Raw genomic sequence first — 27,681 nt, forward strand, 5'->3', positions numbered from 1 at the left:
GTTGCATTGTAGGGGTTAAGTTCAAATCATGATTGACAAATCCGGAATAAATCTATTCCAAAAAAAAAAAATAAAAAAAATCATGTAATGGAACATCAAAGCGGATCCACATCATGTCCATTTCCATTTAAGATATGAGTTTACACATGACAAGGAGGTTGGTTATGACAAAATGTTACATTTACACAGTACTTAAGTCATCTGAAAATAATCACAAGGACAGGGAGCATGAAAATTTTTGCCAAACCATAACTTTGTAGTAGCTCATATTTAAACAAGGTGATGTATGTCCAGAGAACGTGCTATGATCAAACGACATTGTGTTGTATTTATGAAACGATGGGAACTATAAACATGCAAACATGGGAAAAGTAATTTTTTTTATTCTTTGTATCAAAATCTTTCACAACAGATACAGCGCATATATATAACATCATTTCAATTGCTATCAATGGGTAATTACTAATGTACTGTGCTGTTTATGGCGTTTATTTATCACAGAAAAATATCATCCGTCACATTAACAACAATTAATTTACAGTTTGGTCTCGTCTCATAGACAAACTTTATCTGGTCCATCAACCAAGCATGACACGAACCTTTGCTTACAAATTGGCTAAATAGAAGTCCAATGAAACACCTGCACCACCAAGAGGCTGCAAAAACAAAATTGACTAAATATCACTGAAGATGACTGACAATTTATATAATGATGAGAGAGTTCCCCAAGGAACCCACATGCTCTGCATTTACAACAATGTGCATATAATTAAATACATGTAGTTGCATTATTGTCAACTAAGGAGAGAAGATCGTACACTTTCATTCTGATTTAGCCCTGTTTTGTTAAAAAAACTTTTTGGAAAGGAGAACATGACTACATGTACCTGAATAAGTAAGAAACTGCACGTGTCTTAATGAATTTCTATGACATCATAAATGGGTGAACAATCAAGCAATACCATAAACTATATTAAAATTAACCTGACTGACAGCTTCAGACAAATTTCCCCAAGGAAACTTAAAAAATTTCATCAATATTTCCTAAAATGTTTCATTTTTGTGGTGTCACATTTCTGTAAAAGAGACATTGTTTCCTTTAACCCTTTTTGATTTGTCATCCCTTAACGTTTTGCCAGTGCATGACCCTCATGAAGTTTACAATATCTTCATTCTTTCATGACTGATACATGTAGAACCTTTTTCTTTGAGTGGTTTATAATTATAACAATCGACCCCAAAAACTGACTGAAAATTGTGTTACATTTGGAAGTTTTTAATCTATTGTCACGATAGAGTTGACAACTTAAGTGCTTTAGAATATCAATATCGTGTATGAAAATACATCACGAGCAGATCGAGGCACATTGAAAGATTAAATATACACGTACATCTGACCTTGTAAATTTTTGTTACGCAAGGGAATCTATCAGTGTACTTGTACCATGGCCACTTTTTAAAAATAAAATTCCTTTTACATATAAGAGGAGATGTAGCTATAATTTCATTTTAATATAGTGTGGTTTCATTGAATGCCAATTTTTGTTATTCCCCCGCAGTCGAGAGGGGATATAGTTAAGGGGCCGTGAGGGGATTTAGTAACGAGACCGATTGTTTGGGCGAGTGTGCACGTGTGTGTAAACACTCCACAGGCAATATTTAATGCTCAAATGATTCGATATTTCACATGTACATGTAGCTTTATTATCAAGATAATAAATATCCGATCGATTTTAGAGTCAAATGGTCAAGCTCATTTTGGAACTTCCTAGAAAAAGCTTGTAGACGCTCATTGTGAGGGGAGGCCTGGCTTGTGGAGCTCCTGTTGCTTTTGTGATTGTTCCAGATCATTAAACCATATGATCAGCAAATTAAAAAAAAAATTATTAATAAAGGAACAATTTGGAGTAAGTTGCCTATCAGCGAAAATGGTTTTGTTTTTTTTTAACAAATTCAAGAGATTTGAAGCCCCAAAAATTTGAATTACTACATTGTATGCCAAAAACAACTAAGATTTTTTAAGTCAAGATTCATAATTAAGAAAATTAAAGTTCATAGTAAAACTACTATCAGGGGCAGATCAAGGAATTACGGTTACGGGAGGCGCCACTTTATGAGGCAGTGGGTCCAGGGCGAAGCCTTCGTGGGGGTCCAGGGGGCAAAGCCCCCAGAAGCTCCTGGATTTTACAGATTTTATGGGGCTTGAAATATTTCTCCTATTTATAGTCATTTGTACTATTTTCTATCATATTAATAAGGTGAAATTAATAAAATGACCCAAATTTTAAGAGTTTTGGGGAAAAAATTAAGTTCTCCCAATAAAGTAATTCAAGGAATCAAAAGATTTTATCATTTATTTCTCCGGGAGTGGAAGAAATTATTGCTTCTTTTATCATTTAGTACATTTTCATAAACAAGATACCGCGATTCCTTAAATTTGAAAATTTTAGGGGGGGGGGGGGTGGCTGCGCCCCCCTCTAAATCCGCCACTGACTATAGTTATATATGTTTAAATCCCATTATGCCAGTACGATCAACATATCACTAAAATCATAATTATATAGAAATTCTTCACACCTGTCATAGTTTCGATAAATTATATTTTCTGTACTCCTGACGAGAGATACTTCGTAGATGAACTTCATCTGGACCATCTGCAAGTCGCAGAGTTCTGACCCCAGCAAACATTTTGGCAAGGATGAAATCATTGCTCACACCACCTCCTCCATGAGCCTGGAAGGGAACCAGTTTGCATTCATTATTATAGTCGACTAATGTCTTTGGGCAGAACAACAATATTGCACTCAATTGCATTTGTAATTTGTACATTATATTTTACTTTCTAATCTACAAGAAAAACAAGAATTTCATTACAGCATGAAATTGGAGTGAGAATTTTATGAAGGTCAAAAGATAAATTACTGACTAAATCATTATAAAATCTATCAATAACCAAAATCATACAATTGTTCTGAATCTGCCAACAGAGAAACAAGATGAAATGCTGACAATGGATAAAACAACTAAATGATGTTAAGGTTGATTGGTGTGATGTGTACATATATTGTGTCATTAGTGATGGGTACATATTCAAATTGTGTGTAAGGGCTTTGTGAATGTAGTGCTATTCTCTATATAAATTGTTACCTGTATTGCACGATCAATCACTCTCAGAGCCATGTTTGGAGCAGCAACCTTAATCATGGATATTTCAGGGGCTGCCACCTGTTTCCAAAAAAAAAAAAAAAGGATTAAATGACAGGAGTTGAACAAAAAGAAACTTTGTAAGTACTGTTATTTTCTCCTAGTTTCTGTAAGTTGTATACTATCTCCATTAGTCAGTAATTTTCTCGCTTTCCCTCACCTTGTTGCCGTAGTTATCCATCATGTGAGCAGCTTTGAGCACCAGTAGACGAGTCTGTTCTATCTCCACTCGGGATTTCGCTACATCCTGTTGAATTGTGCCCTGTGCAGCCAAGGGCTTCCCAAAAGCAACTCTATTCTGAGTCTGTAAATTCGACAGAGGTACTCTGAGTACTATATAGTATTCAAATGGCAGAATGATTAGCTGACAGAAGATTAATTAATTACTGCACAATCAAATGCATAAATCTGCATGTGCTTCTTCATCTAATTTAATAAAACATACTCTTTCCAGCATCAGTTCCATGGCTCGTTCAGCATTGCCAATAAGTCTCATACAGTGATGAATTCTGCCTGGACCCAAGCGACCTTGAGCAATTTCAAAGCCACGCCCCTCACCCAACAACATGTTGTCCAACGGAACCTTCACATTCTCAAAGATCACCTCTGCATGCCCAGCTGGAAAACGTTTAACAATGTACCATCCAATCTAATTAAAATCATTAGAGAAGATCTGATTTTAATTAGATTGTGAACCATCCTGAATTATCAGCTAGATGTTCAAGAGGCCGCACTGAAATGCTTTAGTGACCACTTTAAATCTACTGTTCAGCTTGGTTTTACAGTGCTGAAATGCATTCATATTCAATACATATATTTATCTTTGTTTGGTGTTCATCTATTTTAAGATATGATTACTTAGGTATGATTGAATTCTCAGAAAATTGCAGAAGAGAACTAGTATATGTAAATTTTAAACATTATAAAAAGGAAAGCAGAATGTAATGAGGGTTTTGAAGCAGATATTGACACAGATAGGGGAAAAATGTAGCTAAAGGAAGATATTAAGCAGAAATTGATGACAGTCATTATAAAATAAGAATTTTACCCAATTAAAATGCAATTTGTCCATGTACACTGTTAGTTTTATGATAACTTTTGACTTTAATACACTGTAAAGTCCTAAACATACGTAAGGAATTTATCATCGCATAATTTCGCGATATTTTTAGCATCACTCACAAATTAAATTTACTCGCTTTTATTTGTATATTGCTAATTTAAAATACATGCAAAGACTGATCTTTATCAACAGAGCACTCGCGAATTTATGTTCTCGCGATTTGACGTATACGAGTAATTTCGCAATATTAAATACTCGCGTAAAATAAGAAATCTACAGTGTACACTATAATATTTACACATGTATACATAGATGTCTACTCATCGGACAAGGCTAACCTCTTTCCCAGTAGTAGTCCCTTTAATTAGGTTTGACCGTATACCCAGCATGAATTGCTTATACAAATCAATGTGTAACTTAATGCACTACCACTGCTTTGCATTTATTGTAGAATAGAATATAGAATATCCAACCTTTCACTGACCTGGGTTGTCTAGATAACCAAAAACAGTGAGGGGTCTGACAATCTTGACCCCTGGGGCATCCATTGGAACGAGGATCATACTCTGTTGTCTGTGTGTGGCAGCCGATTTGTCGGTTTTCCCCATGAATACACAGATTTTGCAGTTAGGGTGTAAGGCAGCTGCAAATATCAAATCTAGGTCAAGGTCACATCTGACACTATATGTATTTCTATATATATGATAATGCATTCTGTATTAAGGTGGCTCACTACACCAAGACTTACACATTTTATGACACTATATCACAAGATGGCAATTCAAATGTTTTATTAAATTATTTGTATCGATCGGTTTGTTTGTACATCTACTTAGCTCAGTGGATAAGGTATCAGGTTACTGACTCGCAGATCCTGAGTTCAATTCCGCCAGTGTCTTTTGTTTATATCAAGGTAGCTCCATCCCCATGTGACACTATAGGCATTTGCAAAATCTTTATTGCATTAAAACTTTGCGCATGATAGAAATATACCTTTTGGAGAAATTTTATTCACTGCATGGATAGAATAATAAATGTGGTAAACTATTAATACTGAAAAGGTTTCTATTTTCCATAAATAATCAATTGATTAATAATTATTTAATATGATAAAAAATGTTTTCAAGGGCAATAACTCCTATGCTGGTATTTTCTCTACCGTATGTCTACTATGCAATGCTTTCCCTGATAACCGATTCCACAATTAATTTATACACATCTATAAAGTAGTATCTATTTGAAACTGATGACATTAAATACTGGTCATTATCCTGTATCTAAGAAAAATGTGAATTTCTGAAGTTGATATATACTTCGATCTGTTTATGTATGTCTGACATCTTTAAAAAGGTGATAACATTCACATTTTCTTTGGTTATTAGTTAAATCGAACTATATTAAGTGGAAATTAATGCAGTTTTTTCACTTTCAAAAATTAATATTGATAATTTATATGAGGATGGAGCTACCTCAATCGAAATAAATTTTGAAAATCATGTTTTTGATCCAAAGTTTCATATTTTTGCCTTGAAGACAAATGTATTTATTTATTTTCTCAGGCCTATCTGGTCTTTGGCAGGGCTTACAATTTTTACAAGCAGACATCCTTGCATGTCAAGCTAATTTTACGGATTTCATACACAATTACTAAAATTTCTAAAACATTCCGCCATTTGTAAATAGTGTATAAGTGTAGAAAACAAAGGTTGTTGTCCTGAAAATTACTTAAGGTCATCTATCCTTTATCTGGTAGTCAACAGAACCTAAACACAATACATGTACTTTTTACCTGAAAATCTACTAATCATGATCAAGTTTGATGACTATACCAGATAAAGGGTTTTCTAAGTTATTATAGTCAGACAACATCGTATCTACCAACCATCTGGTGAAAATCAATATTCCCCTCTTCTTCAAGGGATGACAATGTCTATTTCAGGGTGAAGCAAAATAAATTTGTGAAAGTAATCAGTTACATATACAAGACTGTAGACACGGAAATGTACCTGAAGTCCACCATTTGTGTCCATTGATGACGTAATGATCCCTTTCCCTGGTGATGGAAGATTCAATGTTTGTGGCATCTGAAGAGGCTACCTGTAAAACAAGATTCTGGTAAGTAAGTGGAACTCTCTCTCTCTCTCTCTCTCTCTCTCTCTCTCTCTCTTGATGAAACCTGTTAAGTGAGGATGTCCTCACAATGTCTAGAAGAGAATACACGCATATATTATTGTAAAAGCCAAAATTTCCTGTGTTAGGTATATAGCTATAGGGACACTTATAACAGTTTATCTAATACTCTCTTTCGAATTGTGAAAAAAATGGTTTTGAGAGAGAATATTAATAAGAACATGTCCCCACACCACTTGTCCTCACTAATCTGATATTTTGAATCTAACATCTTTAACATGCTGTAATCTTCAATAACCTACAACCAGAATTATTCTTCCCATTGTAATAGATGCAACTCAATATTTGCTTAAATTACTAGTAGTTTTTTTTCTGAACAAAATACAGAGATACATGTATATTCATTACAAATTAATTAATGATATGATTTAATTGATATTTCATTCATCTCATTACTTATAGTGACTGAAGATTTGCATAAACAGTTTTAAAATAAAATGCACATGAAAATATTACTTTCTAATTCCATCTATTTGATATCTGGAAAATCTGAAAGTTGGTAAGAATACATGTATTGCCTGTATACATGTATTGCCTGTGATAATTCCATTTACCACAAAACCTAGTACAAACACATCCTTTCTGAATGAGGGCAATTAACCTGAGGAGACATTTTCTGACTGAAAATGATTTGTCAGTAAACATATTGAATTTCTATATATTTCAGTGGTGTCAAATATATGTTTTTAATGGGGATGGGGCAGTTGGAGTATCTTTTGTACAGTATAAAAATGGTATATGCCTTGTAATAAAAACTATATCTTCCAAATAAATGCAATTCCTGGCTCAACAATGCCAGAAGAGATTTTTGAACTGATCCAACCCACTTTTTACAAATCATTAACTATCGCCAATTGAACAGGAATCTATCCATTGTATAACTGTATAAACTTAAGTCCTCTTTCCCAGAGGCTGTGCCAAATTTGGTGGGGAAAATGCTTCTTTCCATCAGAGAAAGAAGTGAAAATTTAACACAGACAACATTTTATGATGAGACATATGCTCACTGAAACATTTACTCAGGTAAGGTGGTAGAACCTGTAGAGCTGTCAGTGAATGAGAGGAAGAAGTACCTTGGGCTCTGTCATGCCAAAGCATGACTTCATTTCTCCGTTGAGCAGGGGAGTTAACCACTTATGTTTCTGTTGCTCTGAACCATACCTCACCAGAACCTCCATGTTTCCTGTGTCTGGAGCCTGACAGTTAAAAATCTGAAATCAACAAATGTGTAGTATCATTCTACAGTTACTTTCCAGAGAGTTGCATTCCTTGGGCTGTTAACTGTATATCTATTTTAATTAACAGTGTCTTGTAAATTCTGTGGCTTCTTTATATAGTAGTGTGTATATAGTGTGGCTAGTTGACAACAGACGATTAAGCCATACATTTATAGGTGTACTGTACCTCTGATGAAAGAGGAACTTTGCCCATCTCTTCACACATGAAGGCATACTCTAGATTTGTAAGACCTGCACCCAACTTCATCTCAGGGTCAGCCTCTTTTGGGAGAAATAAATTCCACAATCCTGCAGTTTTGGCCTTTTCCTGAACAACAGACAAACTACATAACATACAGCACATAATTTCATTGTTTTACAAGCAAGGCAAGATGAAATCAGTAGTGACCTTGATCTTGATTACATGACATTGAATTAAAAAGATAATTAAATCATGCAGTCCGCATTCAGTTTTGGACAACAAATACAATCCATTACTAAAGCAATGCGTGTCAAACACAAAGTCTAACTCGCATAGAGATCAAAAGTTAACAGCAAGGTTAAAGCTGAGAATAGCTAGATTGACAGAAAAACAATATTCCTCTTATCTTCTTCCTTGGCACATGAAATTGACCTGCTAATTCACTATTACCTTCAACCTGTTGACTGTTGGGCAGACCTTCCAGCAGTTTTGTTCCTGTCTGTAGAATTCCATCACCTCGCTCTCTGCAGGCTTAATCTCCTTCTGTATGAAGTCCTTGACCTTGTCATACAGATTCTTGGCTCTAGGAGACAGTCCGTCAGGGGACACAGTCATTTGATCTGTAAATACCATTGGTCAGTGTTACATGCATATTGTGAATAAGTAAGTACGTGTACTCTGATTTTGTACCAGTAATGATTTTTTGAGATACCATATTTAGCATCCCTTACGTACATGTAATGTTGAGATAAACTATTTTTCTATGATATCAATCATAACTATAGCTGTTCTAATGGGAATACCCCCCCCCCCCCCCCCCCCCCCCACCTCTCTGTGAGGCACACTCAAAACTGAGTAAAGTTGAAAAACTGTAAAATCGATAGGAATCATTCTCATCCCATATGGCAAGTTGATATGTAAAGTTTGGTAAGTCAATATGTGAAGTGTGGCAAGTCCATATGTGAAGTATGGCAAGTTGATATGTAAAGTTTGGCAAGTCGATATGTGAAGTATGGCAAGTCAATGTGTGAAGTGTTGTGAGTCGATATGTGAAGTATTGTGAGTCCAGATGAAAAGAGATATCACTTATTGCATGCAAATCTTCCTCGTTTCTTAAGTTCACTTAAACCTTAAACTCCAAAATTAATAGGGGTCCAATCAGTAAAATGTTTTGACAATGAATGTAGTTGGGTGCACATAATCTCATATTTTACATGAGCAATAATGGAAATTAAAATTTTGGAGTATATTTTCCCCATGAGGCCTCACATATTTATCCAACTATACATCATATAAGTCAATCTGTTCTTACTGACAGCTCCCTCCGAGCTTGTGATGTAGTTCCTTTTTCCTCCAGTATTTCCCAGCTGTATCCCCCCGCCAGCCATGGACACCGTCGGTTGAAGGTTACTGTTAGAGGCAATCTTCCATCCTTCCTCTGCCATCAGCTTTGCAAATTCTCCAACAAGCTTAGAATGCACTGCCTTGTCCTTATGTACATGTACATAAAACAAAATGAATTAAGTTTATCTGTCACGATGGTCTAGAGGTAGAGCGTTCGCCCCACATGTAGATAGTCTGGGTTCGAATCCAGGCCATGACAGACCTAAGTCATTAAAACAAGTAGTGACAGTTCCATCACCAAATGCTCGCCATCAGGTGTGCATGAAAGTCACGGGTCCTCTGAGATTACCTTAAAAATGGATGTACCGTGTCACAGTAGGTGTGGCGCGCTAAAAAAAAAAACCCACTGCCCAAAGGCCGTAAGCGCCGAGCATAGGCTTAAATTTGAAGTCCTTCACCAGTATTGGTGATGTCTCCATATGAGTGAAAAATTCTCGAGAGGGACATTAAACAAGATACAATCAATCAAGTTTATCTGACATTTTTGTGTGATGCAAGCAGTCTATGTAGTTTCTATGGAAAAGAGGGGTTATTCATATTCGGTCTTTCATATCCGAGGGGGATATGAAAGACCGAATATGAATAAACCCTCGTTTCCATAGAAACTAACAGTCTATGTATACTTGTACAAAATACAAGAACAGCTGCACTGAGTGGATTTACTCTCTGTATTACATCAGAACTAGGCAATATCTTCCATCAGAGGTCGAACCGTTCACAATTGTCACAACTAGAGTTGTCCTAATGGGATTGATGGCTCAAAAAGGCACATTTTGAACTGCTTCATGACCTTCTACCGAAGAACCTTAGTTCAGAACGATGATAAACCATCCAGTTCTTAGCAACATTGTAGCAAGGAATTTCTAATCTTTCTCATTTACTTTAAAGTTATTGTTGATCTGTGAAACATTTTTAACTTTTTTATAATGTACCAGATCATACATGACCTTGATTTAGATATCGATAATTATTTGAAGAGATCTCTAATTGAATTGTGGCACACATCAAATGAATCATTGGTGATATCTTCAATTATTTGATTTTTTGTTAATTTACCCTTAGAAAAAAGAATGGCATTAAATTTCCATTACTTTTGTAGTTTTATTCTGACCATTGAAAGAACAGTGTTATACCAGTATCACAAATTCAAATAAAACTAGCAATACAATTCTAACCTAGAAAAAGCATTGATTTTCCAGTTTTCATTGAAAATGCAGTGAAACTCCATTGAGACTCAATTGAAACCTCATTGAAATATGCGAATTATGTAAATGAGCTTGAGCCAGTGATTTTCCAGTTTTCATTGAAAATGCAGTGAAACTCCATTGAGACTCAATTGAAACCTCATTGAAATAAGCGAAATATGTAAATGAGCTTGAGCCAGTTAAATGACATCAAAATTAACTGTAAAATCAATGGAAAAATAAATAATAGTTCATAAATATACATTAAAAATCCATTGAAAAATCTTTTGTTTTTGTTTTTTTTTAAAATTATTTACTATTAACAGGAAAACTGCTTAATGAAATTTTGTTGACAATGTAATGAAATACAAATATAACAATAAAGAAAAATAGAATCAATTTTTTGTTTTCACAACCCACTACAAGTCAAATTATTTTGTACTTGGCATTTGAAATACCAATAAAACAAATTTAAACATGTGTGCCAACTCATGTTCTATGCAAACTCATGAATTGTACAAAATAGAATGAAGCAAAAAACACATACATAGAAAGTTGAAAAGCAAATGGTACATGATCAGGTAAATGCACATTCTTTTTGCTGCTTATTCTACAACATTGTTTAAGAAAATATAAAACTGGACTTGAACATTCAACAGTTGATCACTGCCATCAACAAAATGATGAAAGCATACATCAAAATGTATTATGTCATAAATACAATTTTCTTTCACATTTTTACATTTTCTTGGTGTATTCCTCTAAAGCCTGTTTCTTCAAGTTTATGTCCGTTTCCCGTTGCCCGACCGACCTGGACTCAAAACCCCCGACTGCTTTTAAACTCCGGAACAAAAATTGTTTCTGGTCCAATCTGGATCTTACTATGCCCGAAATGGCTGCTTCCATTGGAGCAACAAGCACGAGTGTGCTACAGTTAACATTTAAGAAATGTAGGCACAACAAGGAAAAGTCCATTTTGCAGATTTCATGTCTAGTACACGTCCTATAAATTCAATGTAACACTGAATCAATCAATTTCGGGCTTCTGGCAATGTCCAAGCATTTTCTTTTTATGAGGGGTGTGGCATTATCACATTTGAACTGCTTTTGTAAGTATTCTGTAAAATAAAAAGGTTTCATTTAAGTTTAATGAATTAGAGATAACGAAATCTTCGAGCTGTAGTGAACTGCAGTAATTACTCCACACACACAGATATATATATATATATATATATTTATATATATATATATACTAAGTTATCAAGACAACTGACAGTGCCTCTAGGGGCCATATATATATATATATATATATTATTATTTTATTCATTTATAAAGCACAAAATTACATATAGTTTCTAGGTGCTGTGCAATGCTTGCGCTAATAATCATTGATAATATACTAATAAAAGACCTGAAAGAGCTATAAAGGAAATGATAAAACAATAGAAAGAATTTAAATAAAACATAGTAGTAAAATGACAGTGGTTGACTTTGACTTGACAAGATACAATATAGTAAATTCATGAACAGATCAGATATTTCATGTGTATTATTGTTATATTAATAAATTCTAAAGGGGAAAAGCTTATCAATTGACTTGAGGGTAAAATTTGTAAAATACTATAGAACTTATCAGTGAAGAAACTTTTTAAAAATGCAGCCTGTCCGAAGACAACAACTGTATCTCAAATTGTGTCAATATCCCAAATTTAATATTGAATATGATTTAGGATTCATAGTCTACTATACCTTGAATTAGCAGTATAGTATTCTATTTGCTGTCGAGTGTGCTGCCAGATAATGTCGGAGTAAAATAATGCAGCAACAAGTCCAAGTCCGGCGCCGCCTGGTAATCTTGCTCGCATCTATTAACAGGTTGTAGGATTCATCAAGCTTAATCTACAAAAATAAAAGAAGAATCATAAGACGAGTATTTTCCCCCACATTCATGTAACGTAGAAATAAAATTGTAGTCAGGACAGTCTAGAAATATGTATTTTCAAAAATATATTATGTATATTACACATTGTAATGTTTCATAAATCTAAATTGTCAACGTTATTTACCGTGGTCGTTCCAGAAATCAGGTGGGACATTTCCACTGTCATATTTAGTTAAATCATACCGGGCCGCGTGTTGTGTTTTGCCAAAATTGGGTTGCATTCCTGTCGCTTCGATCGCGAAGAGCTTAGTGTTCGTTATTTATATTGTACACCCTTAATTACAGATAACACTGCCGACTCCTAAGATCTAATTAAGAAACACATCTTTAATCTCGATATTTTCGTCTAACGACATCCATGTAAATCATCGCAGTGAATTGAAATCTGCGCTATGTTTTACTTCCCTCTCGAGACGTCACCATTGCCGGTGAAGGGCTGCAAAATTTAGGCCCCCGCACTATAATTTATTGTATAGTCTATATAGAGAAGGATCAAATTCGTGACAGGCCCATGTGATTGCAGTTGAAATTTATACGAAAGAAATGCTTACCTTTGTTTACACACATCGTAGTCGACATCACGTCTCTGAATCCAACTCTCCCGCCCCGCGCATCATCAAGTAGCTACACTTTGTCACAGTCTCTATATAACAAGTTGAAAGTTGTGAATGTTTGTTTGCATTTTCCAACCGATTCACTTCTTAGAATGGACCACTTCTATTTTCCTGTCATCGGTATAATATATCGCTGCAAACATATTCACTCGTCCAACACTCCGCGTTGAAAGAAATTCAAATGCCTTAAATGACGTCATGTGGAGTCTGCGCGATCAGCATCCTGAAGAAGCGAGAGGATCAAGGGCGGATCCAGGAATCGTGTCGAAAGAAACAGCCAATTTACCGATATCTATTTAATCTACTGTTTTTTCAGAGGGAGGACCTACCAGATTTTAATATTCTCGATATCGACTTCTTTGAAAATCATATAGCGTGCGTTTAAAAGAGAGAGAGAGAGAGAGAGAGAGAGAGAGAGAGAGAGAGTCACTTAATACATGGGGGCCAATACTCATAACCTCTACCTAATCTTCCCACTCACTACTACAAAAATAAAAAAGAGTGGCCGGGGGAGGGGGAGCCACCCATTATAAAGTACGTTGCATTTGGGGGGGGGGGGGTTTACTACGTTGATACGCAGCATCATTTTGAATGAAGGATGAAGGGGGGGGGGGGGGTGCCGTGTTTTTGAGAATTATTAACTAGGTGTTTTTTTTAAAAATTTACGGGGGGGGGGGTAATTATTTTGGTGTCAATATTCATTCATAACTTCAAAAACTTTTACTTACATAAGGTATATGTTCCGAGTGACCTTGACCTTTCAAAATGACCTTGGTCCAAAAGTCCCTGTCTCAGGGAAAATTTGTGATCAATTATATCAATATCAATTTCTGATGAAAGGTTTAGAGGATGGAAACTTTTATATAACTTTTAGATTGACTAGACTAAGATATGCTTCACCATTGAAAACAGAAAAACTGTAATAGAAATTAACTGGTGTAACAATGTATATTTATAGCATTGATTATCAAGTTTTAAGAAAAACTTGTGTTTCACTGGTAAATTTAAGGTATTGAAAGTACATTTATCCAAAAACAGGTATTTCAATGGTCATGAAATAACTGTTCTAATGAGCCCCAAAAGCAAATCACTGATAAAATACTGGTATTTCAATGATAACTGCTATTTCAATTGATTTTCAATTTTATTTCAATGGGAAATTTCCAGTTATTTTGGCTAAGGGTAGCACTCCACGAGCTAGCAGAACAATTTAGGAGTATATCCTATTGATTTGTCTGTATGGATACTGGAGGATTATGGGAATAACTCTACTGATAATATTTAATAATAAATACAAAACTAACGATGAACTAGCAGGAATAGCACTCCCGAGCCATTATTTGCAATATTGTAAATAGTGACTTTGTGTTAAAAAATGTTCTGAACTTCGAAAAATGTCATAGTAAACAGAAAAGCATCAATAATCCATGTCTTACCTGTAAGAGGACAACCTGAATACTGACATGACCTATATTCTGAACTCATGTGAAACTACAGGTAGACAGCTATGTTAATTTGTATATATCAGCATGTACATGTATTTTATCAGCACAGACTGTTGACGGTATCTGTTATGTCATTTTAGTTAACAATCATTCAATTGTACACTACAGGAGTAGCTTATAGTTTGTTTTGAATAATTTGAATTTAAACTGCATGATGTGTCAGCATACCTGTCTTCGTGGTTATTGAACTTTACTACAAATAAACCCCTGAGCAGGCAATGGGGTTTGAACTTGAATCTTTCCAACATGGTGATATTGCATGTTAATTTTTGGCGTGCCCCCTTCCCAAAATGTTCAAATTTAAGGTAAATCGTAGTCTGTTGTTTAGAAAAATGTAAACGATAAAAGACTTAGCAATAATTTCTTTCACTCTTGGAAAAATAAATGACAAAATCTTTTGATTTACTGAATTACTTATATTGGGAGAACTTACATGTTTCTCTAAAAACATTTAAAATTTGCATCATTTTATCAATTTCATCTTATCAGAAAATAGTAACGATGACTACATAGGAGACACATTTCAAGCCCTATGAAAACTGTAAAATGCAGGAGCTCCCGGAGCCCCCACCTGACTCACTGGGGGCCTCAAGGCTGCTCCCAGATCCCCTGCCCCATAAAGTTGCACCCCCCTAACCACAATTCCTAGATCCACCCTGCCCTTCGCTGAAGGTTACTTGAAATTGCCCAATATGATAGGTTGACAACACCATATACGTTAGAAAAGCTAGCTCACTTGAGCTTATTTTGCTGGTGTAGAAATACTAGAAGACATTGTTTTACTATAGTACTTTTAATTAGAACTTACCACATTGACTTTAAAATACCTTGCTAGTTTCCACACATTTTCTTTCACAAGTAACACTCTGAACTAAATGACCTTGTTTGCTCCTCAAATAATCAAAATAAACTCTAATCTTCATGTCCTCTCCAATGACATGTCACAATGTTGGTAGCAGTCTCTATAACTACAAAATGCTCCTGGAGTGGACTAAATCCGAGCTGAACATTTAAATTATGGAGGAAACAGCGTTATACACAACAGCTATTAAACCGATTTCAACACTTTGTCTGTGCTCATTATAACTATGTGAAGATGAAATTTTTGAAAGTTTTTATTATGCATTTTCAGTGTTTTAACCACATGACTTGGTCATGCACACAATACGGGGAAATAAATTTTTCATTCTTTGTATAAAAATATTACATATATCATAACATTATAATTTCCACTGTTAATCATGGGTAGTCATGGTGATTATACTGTATTATAATTACAGTGTTTATTTTTATCAAATTTATACATCACAGAAAATTATCATCACAGTCACATCAATGATCAACAATTCCATCAGTGTTTATAATATGGCCTTTCTGTACTCAGACTGGGTAATCTGAGGTAAGGGAACTTTATCTGGTCCATCAGCTAAGCATGATACATGAGCCTTTGCATAAAAATTGGTTACACAGACACCTGCACCACCAAGAGACTGCAAAAACAGAATTTACAAGATATCACTGATTCTTGGACTACCAAGGTGTCTTACGACCTATAAAGGTGACAGAGTTCCAAGGAACACACATCATCTCCATTTACAATAATGTGTGTATAATTAAAAAGTTGCGTTATTGTCAACTGAGGAAAGAAGATGGTACATATTCAATCTGATTTGGCCCTGGTTTTTACTGTATTTTCCAACAATTCATAGAAAGAAGACCATGGTACTATTTCCTAGTAGAGTGCATGAATCTCTATGGCATCAACTATGATGTCATAAACAGATGAATTTTCCTACTTATTGATCAAAACAACAAACAATAAATTTTCAAAGCATACATATAGAGAGAGCACATGCATCACCCACTGTGGTGTAAAACAGGAAATTGAGCTGCTGACCCCTGCTTTGTTGCAGTTTTTAGAGATAAGAGGCAATGAATGCAGTAATGCCATACATGATTTTTTAGCTCACCTGAACCAATGGCTCAAGTGAGCTTTTCTGATCAAAATTTGTCCGTTGTCTGTCGGCAGTGGCGTCGTTGTAAACTTTTCACATTTTCGACTTCTTCTCAAGAACCGCTGGGCCAATTTCAACCAAACTTGCCACAAAGCATCCTTAGGTGAAGGGCTTTCAAGTTTGTTCAAATGAAGAGCCATGTCCCTTTTAAAGGGGAGATAATCACAAAAATTCAAAAATAGGGTAGGGGCATTTAAAAATCTTATTCTCAAGAGCCACTGGGCCAGAAAAGCTGCGATTTACATGAAATTCCTGACATAGTGCAGATTTAGGTTTGTTCAGATCATGGCCCCCGGGGGTTGGATGGGGCCACAATAGGAGATCAAAGTTTTACATAGAAATGTATAGAAAAAATCTTTAAAAATCTTCTCAAGAACCACTAAGCCAGAAAAGCTGAGATTTACATGAAAGCTTCCTGACATAATGCAGATTCAAGTTTGTTCAAATCATGGCCCCCGGGGGTTGGATGGGGCCACAATATGGGATCAAAGTTTTCCATACAAATATATAAGGAAAATCTTTAAAAATCTTCTTCTCAAGAACCACTGAGCCAGAAAAGCTGATATTTACATTAAAGCTTTCCGACATTTCAGTTTGTTAAAATCATGGCCCCCAGGGGTAGGATGGGGTCACAAGGGGGATCAAAGTTTTGCATACAGATATATAGGGAAATTAAATCTTTAAAAATAAGCCAAGGTGACTCAAGTGAGCGATGTGGCCCTTGGGTCTCTTGTTAAGATAAACTATTGTAGAAGAGAACGGTAGTAAATACATTTGCATCGCATATTCCCTGGAAGCTCAAAAGCCCGACATTCTCAGAGGGTGTCATTCAGTGTCATTTAAAGCTAAGTACCATGTGTTATTATCAGTATACAGACGTTATAACTTATTTACAGAAACAAACCACGGTTACACCGGTACATGTGATATACACAGAAATTCTTTACATCTGTCATAGTTTCGATAAGTTATATTTTTTGTACTCCTGACGAGAGATATTTCGTAGATGAACTTCATCTGGACCATCTGCAAGTCGCAGAACTCTGGCCTGGGAAAACATTTCGGCAAGGATAAAATCCTCACTCAAACCACCTCCACCATGAGCCTGGAAGGGAACCAGTTTACAATCAATTTCTATTGCTTTTGTGAATATAGAATATTCAAAGGAGTAACATGATTTTGTGCAATTCAAGTATGTGCTCAACTGCATATACCAGCAAAAAAAATTGGAACATCATTTCTTAATGTAGTAGTAAACTTGAGTAAATTTTATAAAAGTCAAAAGACATATTTCTGCCTTTAAAAATTATCCACATGATGTATAAATAATTTGCCAACAGAGAAACAAGATGAAAGGCTGACAATGGATAAAACAACTAAATGATGTTAAGGTTGATTGGTGTGATGTGTACATGTATTGTGTCATTAGTGATAGGTACATATTCAAATTGTGTGTAAGGACTTTGTGAATGTAGTGCTATTCTCTATATAAATTGTTACCTGTATTGCACGATCAATCACTTTCTGAGCCATGTTTGGAGCAGCAACCTTAATCATGGCTATTTCAGGGGCTGCCACCTGTTTCAAAAAACAATGCTAGAAAATTGATATGTCAGAAAGTACCCCGTGATAAATCTGAAAATTTAATGGGCCTTCCTCTGCCTAATTCAAGAATTATATTTAAAATTTATGAAAATCTTCCGAAGGAAACTTAAATTATCAGGTGCCAGAGAAATACGTGATGATGGACGAAGTAATTGTTATAGGGCACCCACCACATGGCAGGACCATATATAATAAAATGACAGAGTAGGACAAAAAGCACTTTAGTTAAGTACTGTTAGTTTCTCCTACAAGTTTTACACCATCTCCATTAGTCAGTATTTTCTTGCTCTCCCTCACCTTGTTGCCGTAGTTATCCATCATGTGAGCAGCTTTGAGCACCAGTAGACGAGTCTGTTCTATCTCCACTCGGGATTTCGCTACATCCTGTTGAATGGTGCCCTGTGCAGCCAAGGGCTTCCCAAAGGCAACTCTATTCTGAGTCTGTAAATTCGACAGAGGTACTCGGTATTCAAATGGCAGAATGAATAGCTGACAGAAGATTAATTAATTACTGTACAATCAAATGCATAAATCTGTGCTTCATCATCTATTAATAAAACATACTCTTTCCAGCATCAGTTCCATGGCTCGCTCAGCATTACCAATAAGTCTCATACAGTGATGAATTCTGCCTGGACCCAAGTGACCTTGAGCAATCTCAAAGCCACGCCCCTCACCCAGCAAAATGTTGTCCAGTGGAACCTTCACATTCTCAAAGATCACCTCTGCATGCCCAGCTGGAAAAGGTTTTAGAATCAATTAACCTGCATCATCATATGTTCAAGAGAGTACAGTCAAAACTGCATTAGTGACTAGTGTAAATCACCTCTCTCAAGTGACAAGTTTCAAAACTTCCCAGTGGTGGTCACTTAAATCAGATTCGATTGTACCCAGCATGCAATGCTTATGAATTAATGTTAATGTACTGCCGCTGCTTTGCAGTTTTTGTAAATTAAGAATATCCGATCTTTCACTGACCTGGCTTGTCTAAATAGCCAAAACAAGTGAGGGGTCTGACAATCTTGACCCCTGGGACATCCATGGGAACGAGAATCATACTCTGTTGTCTGTGTGTGACAGCCGATTTGTCTGTTTTTCCCATGAATATACAGATTTTGCAGTTGGGGTGTACAGCACCTGGAAATGTCAAACCTCACTAGATAGAATTTGGCCACAGTTGAAAGAATAGTGTTTCATAGAATCAGTATTAACACAAAATGACTATCCATAACTTTGTTGATAAGACAAATTAACATAAAACGTAAGTATAATAACTATACAAAAAATTTAAATCTTTCTAAACTATTCCACCATATGTAAATAAAATTTTCAGCAGAAAAAACAACTTTTACCTGAAAATTTCACTTCCGAACTGTTCACATGTCATGAGGTGGGTTTTATTTAGTTTATGTTGTTATTTTGTAACCATTTAAAGTTTGTACATTTAGTTGCATCGACTACTGGAAGTATAAACTTTTTTTTCTGTGGGGTAGCCATGAACAAGATTTGATTCTGAGACAATGCATCATATAATAACTTCCTATATGACATTTGACCTCTTAGTACACCCTACACACCTACTTCATTTGTTGACAGATACAAAGTCTAAATCTAGTAGAGGCCAAAAGTTAACAGCAAGGTTACAGTTGAGAACAGATTGACAGAAATTCCTCTGTTAAGAATAGAGCATTATAATAAACATAATCATTATGATTAAAAGTATTATGGAAGCATTCATTTTCCTAGAGGGTCAATTTTTGTGGTCAGCAGACTTTTATCTATTTCATGGAGATAAAAATTTCATTGATCAACCATTTGCCCATCTTTTCAAGCCAAGTGTCCAATTCGCTTACTCTCATCTTCTTGGCAGATTTAGTTGTGATTGAACTGCCATCTAATGGATCGAGCGAGTTATTGTTCTTGACGAAAACAAAATTTGACCAATCAGATAATGCATTATAATTTCTGTTACATGTGTATGTTTACAAAATGACTCAGCAGATGAAAACAATAAAATGTTGTTTTTTTTAATCTATGTGTGCATACTTGCTGTACGCCTATGTCACCTTTGTGTAAATCACGTATCAAAGTATGCCTTTCATATTTCAACGTTTCTTTTTCTTTTCTTTTTTTTATATCGTACTCAATTTTGCTGAGTTTGTTCAGTTTATTCCAACACATACCATCCTATATCATCATTTCATTCATTTGGGTGAGGTGCATGATCGATTTCCTCTTGAAAATGATCGTAAACCCCAAGACTTTCTCCGAAAATCATCCATCTTTGTTTCTTAGACAAAATGTCGATCATGGCAAAGGTGACAACACGGGCTAGACATGAGGGCCGCCATTACTAAAACGATACTGTATGTATGGTACGATTTCATTGGATGCCTTGGAAAGTCAAAGCGCAATATTTTGAAGGCTTAGAAATGCGACTAAAACTGACAAGGGGGGATGAGAGTAAGTGAATCGGACACTTGGCTTGCGAAAACAAAGGTGGATCCAGTGCCGACCGCCCCCCCCCCCCCCCCCCCCGCCCGTATTCTTTACCCCAAAAAAATTACAAATGCCCAAAAAAGAGCAAAATATACGTATGTAGACGTTATATGTTCATTATCTAAATGAAAAAGAACCCACTCTCTTATTGGCACAATTTCGTTAGCTTCGGGGGGCTTCGCCCCCTGCACCCCCATCAGTGCAAAGCTTCAAGCCAACCCCAGCCTTCTACTGCGCCCCTAGTCCGAAATATCTTACATTTTCCTGGCTTTTTTAATGATTTTGATATTTACCGTGCCAGGAAAACGTCAGAACCGGCGCCATTACGTAAACTGGAAATTCGCCGCCTCCAACTGGAGGCGGCATTCTCGGGCCGATTTTAAAAACTTGCAAGCCGAATTTAATGTTAAGCTCTGTTTTGGAAATAGATACTAATGCCAAAATTTGTTTGCTTCGCCCTCAAACACGGTCACGCCGTAAAACATAGCAGCGAGCCAGCGCAATTCGTGCTGGCTCGTACTGCGAGCTCTAATGACTAGAGCGCGGGAAATAATCCGAGCTAAATCTAAACCTCTAACAGGGAAAAATTTTTGACGCCAATCCCAGAAGTCCCTTGTCAAAAATGGAGCTAGGAGGCCACAAGATTAGGATGATAATCTACGTAAGTTCACAATCATATTCCAAGGTGTGACTTTGCGAGATCTCAGCCATTTTTGACAAGTCATTAATTAGAGCTCGCAGTACGAGCCAGCACTTCGCGCTGGCTCGCTGCGCTCGCTATTAGAGATATCGGTGTTCGAGATATTGAAGTTCAACTGTACATGTAAATAATGACTCCTCTGTGCTTCTTCTAGCCTCCTGCTAATTCACTAATATGTGTTAGGAGTGACCGTTTTGAGGGCGAAGCAATTGGCATTAGTATCTAGATCCATAACAGGACAAAAATTATCCCGAAATATTAGCACCTAACGTGTGAGGACAGAGCTCAATCAAAGTATTCTAACATCGAACATGGGAAACTCTATGCAACTAATGTAAACAGCGCATTGTGGCGTCATATTCAGCGTCGGTATTTAGCAAATACATAAACATTGGAGACATGACCTACTATCGCGTTAATCGTGTGATTATATACGATTAAGAAAATAAGATTTACATGCTTTTACGGATTTCATGTAACATCTCAGAATGACGTTAACTTGGGTACACGAGATTCAAAATGGAGAAATACATGTCTACGCGCTAGTATTCGAATCGACGCCATTGGGACCAAATTTTTCAAATTCCATATGTATAGTTTAATTTTTTTTTACTAGTTTTCTATATTTTACTTGTAAACATGTATATATGTGTTACCGATAGGGAGAGCTCCGCCCTCTAATATGTCTTACGGCGTGACCGTTTTTGAGGGCGAAGCAAAAATATTGGCATCGTATTTATATCCAAAACAGGACAAAAACAACCCAAAGTTAGCACGAGGACAGAGCTGTATCAAAGCATCCTAATTTTGGACATTTGATCCGGCTATATATTGAACGCGGGGAATATAACGCAAGTTACGCAATTGATGTAAACAGTACATTGTGACGTCATATCAGCGTCGTTGTTGAGCAAATTTACAAACATAGGAGACATGGCGTTAATCGAGGATTGATTAGGCCTATACATGTATATATGATTAAGAAAATAAGATTTACATGTTTTTACGGGTTTTATGTAACATCTCAGAACGACGTGAACTAAGGTAGACGAGATTCAAAATGGAGGAATACATGTCCACGCGCTAGTATTCCAATCGACGCCATTGAGACCAAAATTTTCAAGTTCCATAGGTATGGTTTAAGTTTTCATTATTTCCCTATATTTTCCTTTTAAACATGTATATACGTGTTACCTATAGGGAGAGCTCCACTCTCACGGCCCTTCGGACCGTGAGAGGGCTTCGCCCTTCAGCCTGTTGGGCAGACCTTCCAGCCGTTTTGTTCCTGTCTGTAGAATTCCATCATCTCTCTCTCTGCAGGCTTAATCTCTTTCTGTATGAAGTCCTTGACCTTGTCATACAGATTCTTGGCTCTAGGAGACAGTCCGTCAGGGGACACAGTCATTTGATCTGTAAATATCATTGGTCAGTGTTACATGTATATTGTGAATAAGTAAGTACTCTGATAAAATTTTGTACCAATAATGATTCTTTGAGATACCATATTTAGCATCCCTTACGTACATGCAATGTTGAGATAAACTCTTCTATGATATCAATCTATAGCTGTCCTATATGGGAATAACACCCCCACCCCCACCCTCTTTGTGGGGAACACTCAAAACTGGGTAAAGTTGAAAAACTGTAAAATCGATAGGAATTATTCTTATCCCATATGGCAAGTTGATATGTGAAGGTGAAGTATGGCAAGTCGATATCTGAAGTATGGCAAGTCAATATGTGAAGTATGGCAAGTCGATATGTAAAGTTTGGCAAGTCGATATGTGAAGTATGGCAAGTCGATGTGTGAAGTGTTGTAAGTCGATATGTGAAGTATTGTGAGTCCAGATGAAAAGAGATATCACTTATTGCATGCAAATCTTCCTCGTTTCTTAAGTCCACTTGAACTTTAAACTCCAAAATTAATAGGGGTCCAATCAGTAAAATGTTTTGACAATGAAGATAGCTGGGTGCACATATATCTCATGATTTAAATGTCAGAGCAATAATGGAAATTAAAATTTTGGAGTATATTTCCCCCATGAGGCCTCACATATTTATCCAACCATACATCATATAAGTTTATCTGTTCTTACTGACAGGTCCCTCCGAGCTTGTGGTGTAGTTCCTCTTTCCTCCGGTATTTCCCGGCTGTATCCCCCCGCCAGCCATGGACACCGTCGGTCGAAGGTTACTGTTAGAGGCAATCTTCCATCCTTCCTCTGCCATCAGCCTTGCAAATTCTCCAGCAAGCTTAGAATGCACTGCCTTGTCCTTATGTACATATACATAAAACAAAATGAATTAAGTTTATCTGTCGTGATGGTCTAGAGGTAGAGCGTTCGCCCCACATGCAGACAGTCTGGGTTCGAATCCAGGCCGCGACAGACCTAAGTCATTAAAACAGGTAGTGACAGTTCATCACCAAACGCTCTTCATCAGGTGTGCATGAATGTCACGGGTCCTCTGAGATTACCTTAAAAATGGATGTCCTGTGTCACAGTAGGTGTGGCACGCTAAAAGAAACCACTGCCCAAAGGCCGTAAGCGCCGAGCATAGGCTTAAATTTGAAGTCCTTCACCAGTATTGGTGATGTCTCCATATGAGTGAAAAATTCTCGAGAGGGACATTAAACAAGATACAATCAATCAAGTTTATCTGACTTTTGTGTGATGCAAGCAGTGTATACTTGTACAAAATACAAGAACAGCTGCACTGAGTGGATTTACTCTCTGTATTACACCAGAACAAGGCAATACGTTGAACCGTTCACAATTGTCACAACTAGAGCTGTCCTAATGGGATTGATGGCACAAAATGGCACATTTTGAACTGCTTCATGACCTTCTACCGAAGAACCTTAGTTCAGAACGATGATAAACCATCCAGTTCTTAGCAACATTGTACCAAGGAATTTCTAATCTTTCTCATTTACTTTAAAGTTATTGTTGACATGTGAAACATTTTAACATTTTATAATGTACCAGATCATACATGACCTTGATTTAGAGTGCTGACTCATTATCTGGTTGTAGTCTGCAACCTCTTGTGGCAACTGAGTATGCATCCCTAATATACAATGGCAGTGGGTTGTGACTAGTTAACACACTGCCATTACAGGGTTTGTTTTAACAAGCTAGCTGGTATGGAGTACCAAATTTAACATGAACTCAAATAATTTAAGATAATCATTAATTATTTGAAAGATATCATTAATTGAATTACTGTTCGCAACAATTAATTTAGACCTCATGCATGCTGAGTGTAAATGATTTAATGATCTCTTTATTCAAATAATTAAAAATGTCTTTAATTAATGCGTGTATAAGTTCATTTAATTATAAAAGACAGCGACAATTCAATTAAAGAGATCATTATTTCGATTGTGGATATCTGTATAATATGTAGAAGATATCTGACTCCAATTGAGTAATAGTTCTCTCTAAAACAGTTATTGCATGCCCATCGATTGAATTATATAAATGTCATTACATGTAATTTGATTGATTTAATAAAAGACATTTCAGATTTTATACATGTATATATGCACATTAATTTAGTTGTTGCATGCAATAATTCAATTGAAGAGAGCAATAATTGAATTATTGAATGCAATTAATTCAACTGGTGTGTATTAATTGAATTATTGTTCTTTTCGAAGGAATTATAGTGTGCATCAATTCAATTGTTGAGATCGTCAATTCATTTGAAGAGAGCAACAATTCATATGGCAACATGCAACAATTCAGCAGAATAATTAATATGCTATCAACAATTCAGTTAATGCATGCAGTAATTCAGAATTGAAGATATCGATAATTATTTGAAGAGATTGTGGCACACATCAAATGAATCATTGGTGATATCTTCAATTATTTGATTTTTTGTTAATTTAGCACTCCACGAGCTAGCAGAACAATTTAGGAGTACATCCCATTGATTTGTCTGTATGGATACTGGAGGATTATGGGAATAACTCTACTGATAATATTTAATAATAAATACAAAACTAACGATGAACTAGCAGGAATAGCACTGTAACATTAAATTCAATATGTGTTTAAATGCATCACTATACCTGTAGAACGAGAAGTGAAGAAGAGTGCAAGGCATGACAAAAGGCAATTTGTGCACAACCTGACAGAAGAGACAGAAACAGCAGTCAGACAGAACAACATGAAAAGAGTGTACGAGATCACCAGGGCCCTGTCAGGAAAGAGATTCAACTCGAGTAAGCCAGTCAAGGACAAGAGTGGGAAAATCATCGCAAGCGACGAGGAGCAAAGAAGAAGATGGGTGGAGCATTTTGAAGAAGTCCTCAACCGACCACTACCGCAAGTAGTTCCTGACATAACACCAGCAGAAGAGCCCATCAGCATCAACACCAATGCACCAACCAAGGCAGAGATCATCAAAGCCATCAAATCCTTGAAGAACGGTAAGGCAGCAGGTCCTGACGGCATCCCCCAAGAAGCTCTAAAGGTCAAAGCGACAACAGCAGCAGAGCTGTTACATCCTCTTATAGTGAAGATATGGGACAGGAGCAAGTGCCTGCCGACTGGAAGCTCCCAAGAAAGACGACCTCTCCCAGTGCAGCAACTGGCGAGGAATCCTGCTGCTGTCCATTTCCAGCAAGGTACTCACAAGAATCATCCTGGAAAGAATGAAAGAGGCATTAGACAAGGAGCTGAGAGCAGAACAGGCAGGTTTCAGGCAGGAGCGATCATGCACGGACCATATCGCCATTCTGCGTATCATTATTGAGCAATGCGTAGAGTGGCAGTCTCCCTTCTACACGACCTTTGTCGACTTCGAAAAAGCATTCGACAGGGAGACTATCTGGAAGCTGATGCAGCACTATGGAATTCCACAGAAGCTCGTCAACATCACCAAGAAGCTGTACGAGGACTCAACCTGCCAGATCATCCACAACGGGAAGCTGACCAACCCCTTCCCAGTGAAGACAGGAGTGAGGCAAGGCTGTATACTGTCACCGACAATTTTCCTGATCGTCATAGACTGGATCATGAAAAGAACCACTGAGGGCAGCAACACCGGCATCCAGTGGACCCTCACCAAACATCTAGAGGACCTGGATTTTGCGGATGACATCAGCCTTCTGTCTCACAAGCAACAACACGCCCAGGCCAAGCTTACCCGACTAGCGGAGGAGGCAGAAAAGATCGGCTTGAAAATCAACACCAAGAAAACAGAGGTGATGCGAATGAACAACCGACTCAACCAACCACTGCAGCTGCACGGAAAGGACCTCGTAGAAACCGACCACTTCGTCTATCAAGGAAGCGTGGTTAACATTGATGGCGACGCAGACGAGGACGTTAAGAGCCGGATCAACAAAGCAAGGGTAGTGTTCAACACCCTACGACCCATCTGGAACTCCAGAGCCCTATCCCAGCACATCAAAGTCCGCATCTTTAACACCAATGTCAAAGCAGTCCTCCTCTATGGATCCGAGACATGGCGAGTAACCAACACCATCACCAACAAGATACAGACATTCGTCAACAAGTGCTTGCGCCACATCCTCAACATCAGGTGGCCGGAGAAGATCTCGAACGTAGAACTATGGAAAAGAACCAGCCAAAATCCAATAGGTCAGGACATCAAGAAAAGAAAATGGGGCTGGATAGGACATACGCTCCACAAACCAACTGACAACGTCACAAGACAAGCACTAGAGTGGAACCCACAGGGAAAAAGGAAAGTAGGATGGCCCAAACAGTCCTGGAGAAGATCCGTCGAGAGCGAAATGAAGGAAGCCGGAATGACCTGGACTCAGCTGAAGAGAGCAGCCCATAACAGAGTCCGTTGGCGTGGTGTTGTTGCAGCCCTTTGCTCCACCGGGAGTCAACAGGAATAAGTCACCTGTAGAACGACACCAAATATGGAATAGTCACTTAATGACTTAATTAGCATAGAACCCGAGCCATTATTTGCAATATTATAAATAGTGACTTTGTGTTAAAAAATGTTCTGAATTTCGAAAATGTCATAGTAAACAGAAAAGCATCAATAATCCATGTCTTACCTGTAAGAGGACAACCTGAATACTGACATGACCTAGATTCTGAACTCATGTGAAACTACAGGTAGACAGCTATGTTAATTTGTATATATCAGCATGTACATGTATTTTATCAGCACAGACTGTTATGTCATTTTAGTTAACAATCATTCAATTGTACACTACAGGAGTATCTTATAGTTTGTTTTGAATAATTTTAATTTAAACTGCATGATGTGTCAGCATACCTGTCTTCGTGGTTCTTGAACTTTACTACAAATAAACCCCTGAGCAGGCAATGGAGTTTGAACT

The 27,681-nt window shown here is 36.9% G+C and overlaps 2 protein-coding genes and 1 long non-coding RNA gene across 5 annotated transcripts; all 3 read right to left on the reverse strand.

Annotated features, from left to right (window-relative positions):
• Window positions 1-367: 367 nt before the first annotated feature.
• On the reverse strand, window positions 368-14,492 carry LOC125682890 (acyl-CoA dehydrogenase family member 10-like). The gene is made up of 12 exons (XM_056149673.1): window positions 14,457-14,492; window positions 9,189-9,366; window positions 8,327-8,496; window positions 7,862-8,002; window positions 7,531-7,668; window positions 6,274-6,364; window positions 4,752-4,910; window positions 3,650-3,822; window positions 3,365-3,508; window positions 3,148-3,225; window positions 2,578-2,733; window positions 368-656 (listed from the first exon to the last, which is right to left on the reverse strand). The coding sequence occupies exons 2-11, from the start codon at window positions 9,319-9,321 to the stop codon at window positions 2,581-2,583; spliced, it is 1,380 nt and encodes a 459-aa protein (XP_056005648.1). The 5' UTR covers window positions 9,322-9,366; window positions 14,457-14,492; the 3' UTR covers window positions 368-656; window positions 2,578-2,580.
• On the reverse strand, window positions 10,372-13,562 carry LOC125657631 (uncharacterized). The gene is made up of 2 exons (XR_008798667.1): window positions 12,214-13,562; window positions 10,372-11,582 (listed from the first exon to the last, which is right to left on the reverse strand). It is a non-coding gene; the product is annotated as an uncharacterized LOC125657631 (long non-coding RNA).
• A 1,130-nt stretch (window positions 14,493-15,622) lies between the features above and the next one.
• LOC125682891 (acyl-CoA dehydrogenase family member 10-like) lies at window positions 15,623-27,412 on the reverse strand. Of its 3 annotated transcripts, XM_056149677.1 has the most exons (9): window positions 27,394-27,412; window positions 23,441-23,618; window positions 22,532-22,754; window positions 19,124-19,517; window positions 18,710-18,882; window positions 18,443-18,586; window positions 18,041-18,118; window positions 17,456-17,645; window positions 15,623-16,015 (listed from the first exon to the last, which is right to left on the reverse strand). In XM_056149677.1, exons 4-8 carry the CDS (start codon window positions 19,245-19,247, stop codon window positions 17,493-17,495), a joined length of 672 nt encoding a protein of 223 aa, XP_056005652.1. In that variant the 5' UTR covers window positions 19,248-19,517; window positions 22,532-22,754; window positions 23,441-23,618; window positions 27,394-27,412; the 3' UTR covers window positions 15,623-16,015; window positions 17,456-17,492. The 3 variants fall into 3 exon arrangements, with proteins under 3 accessions (XP_056005652.1, XP_056005657.1, XP_056005653.1); XM_056149682.1 differs by lacking the exon at window positions 27,394-27,412 and having other exon boundaries at window positions 19,124-19,282; window positions 22,539-22,754; window positions 23,441-24,292; XM_056149678.1 differs by lacking the exon at window positions 27,394-27,412 and having other exon boundaries at window positions 23,441-24,292.
• Window positions 27,413-27,681: the final 269 nt, after the last annotated feature.

This window comes from Ostrea edulis, chromosome 1 (assembly GCF_947568905.1).
Source record: "Ostrea edulis chromosome 1, xbOstEdul1.1, whole genome shotgun sequence".
Classification (NCBI taxonomy): domain Eukaryota; kingdom Metazoa; phylum Mollusca; class Bivalvia; order Ostreida; family Ostreidae; genus Ostrea; species Ostrea edulis.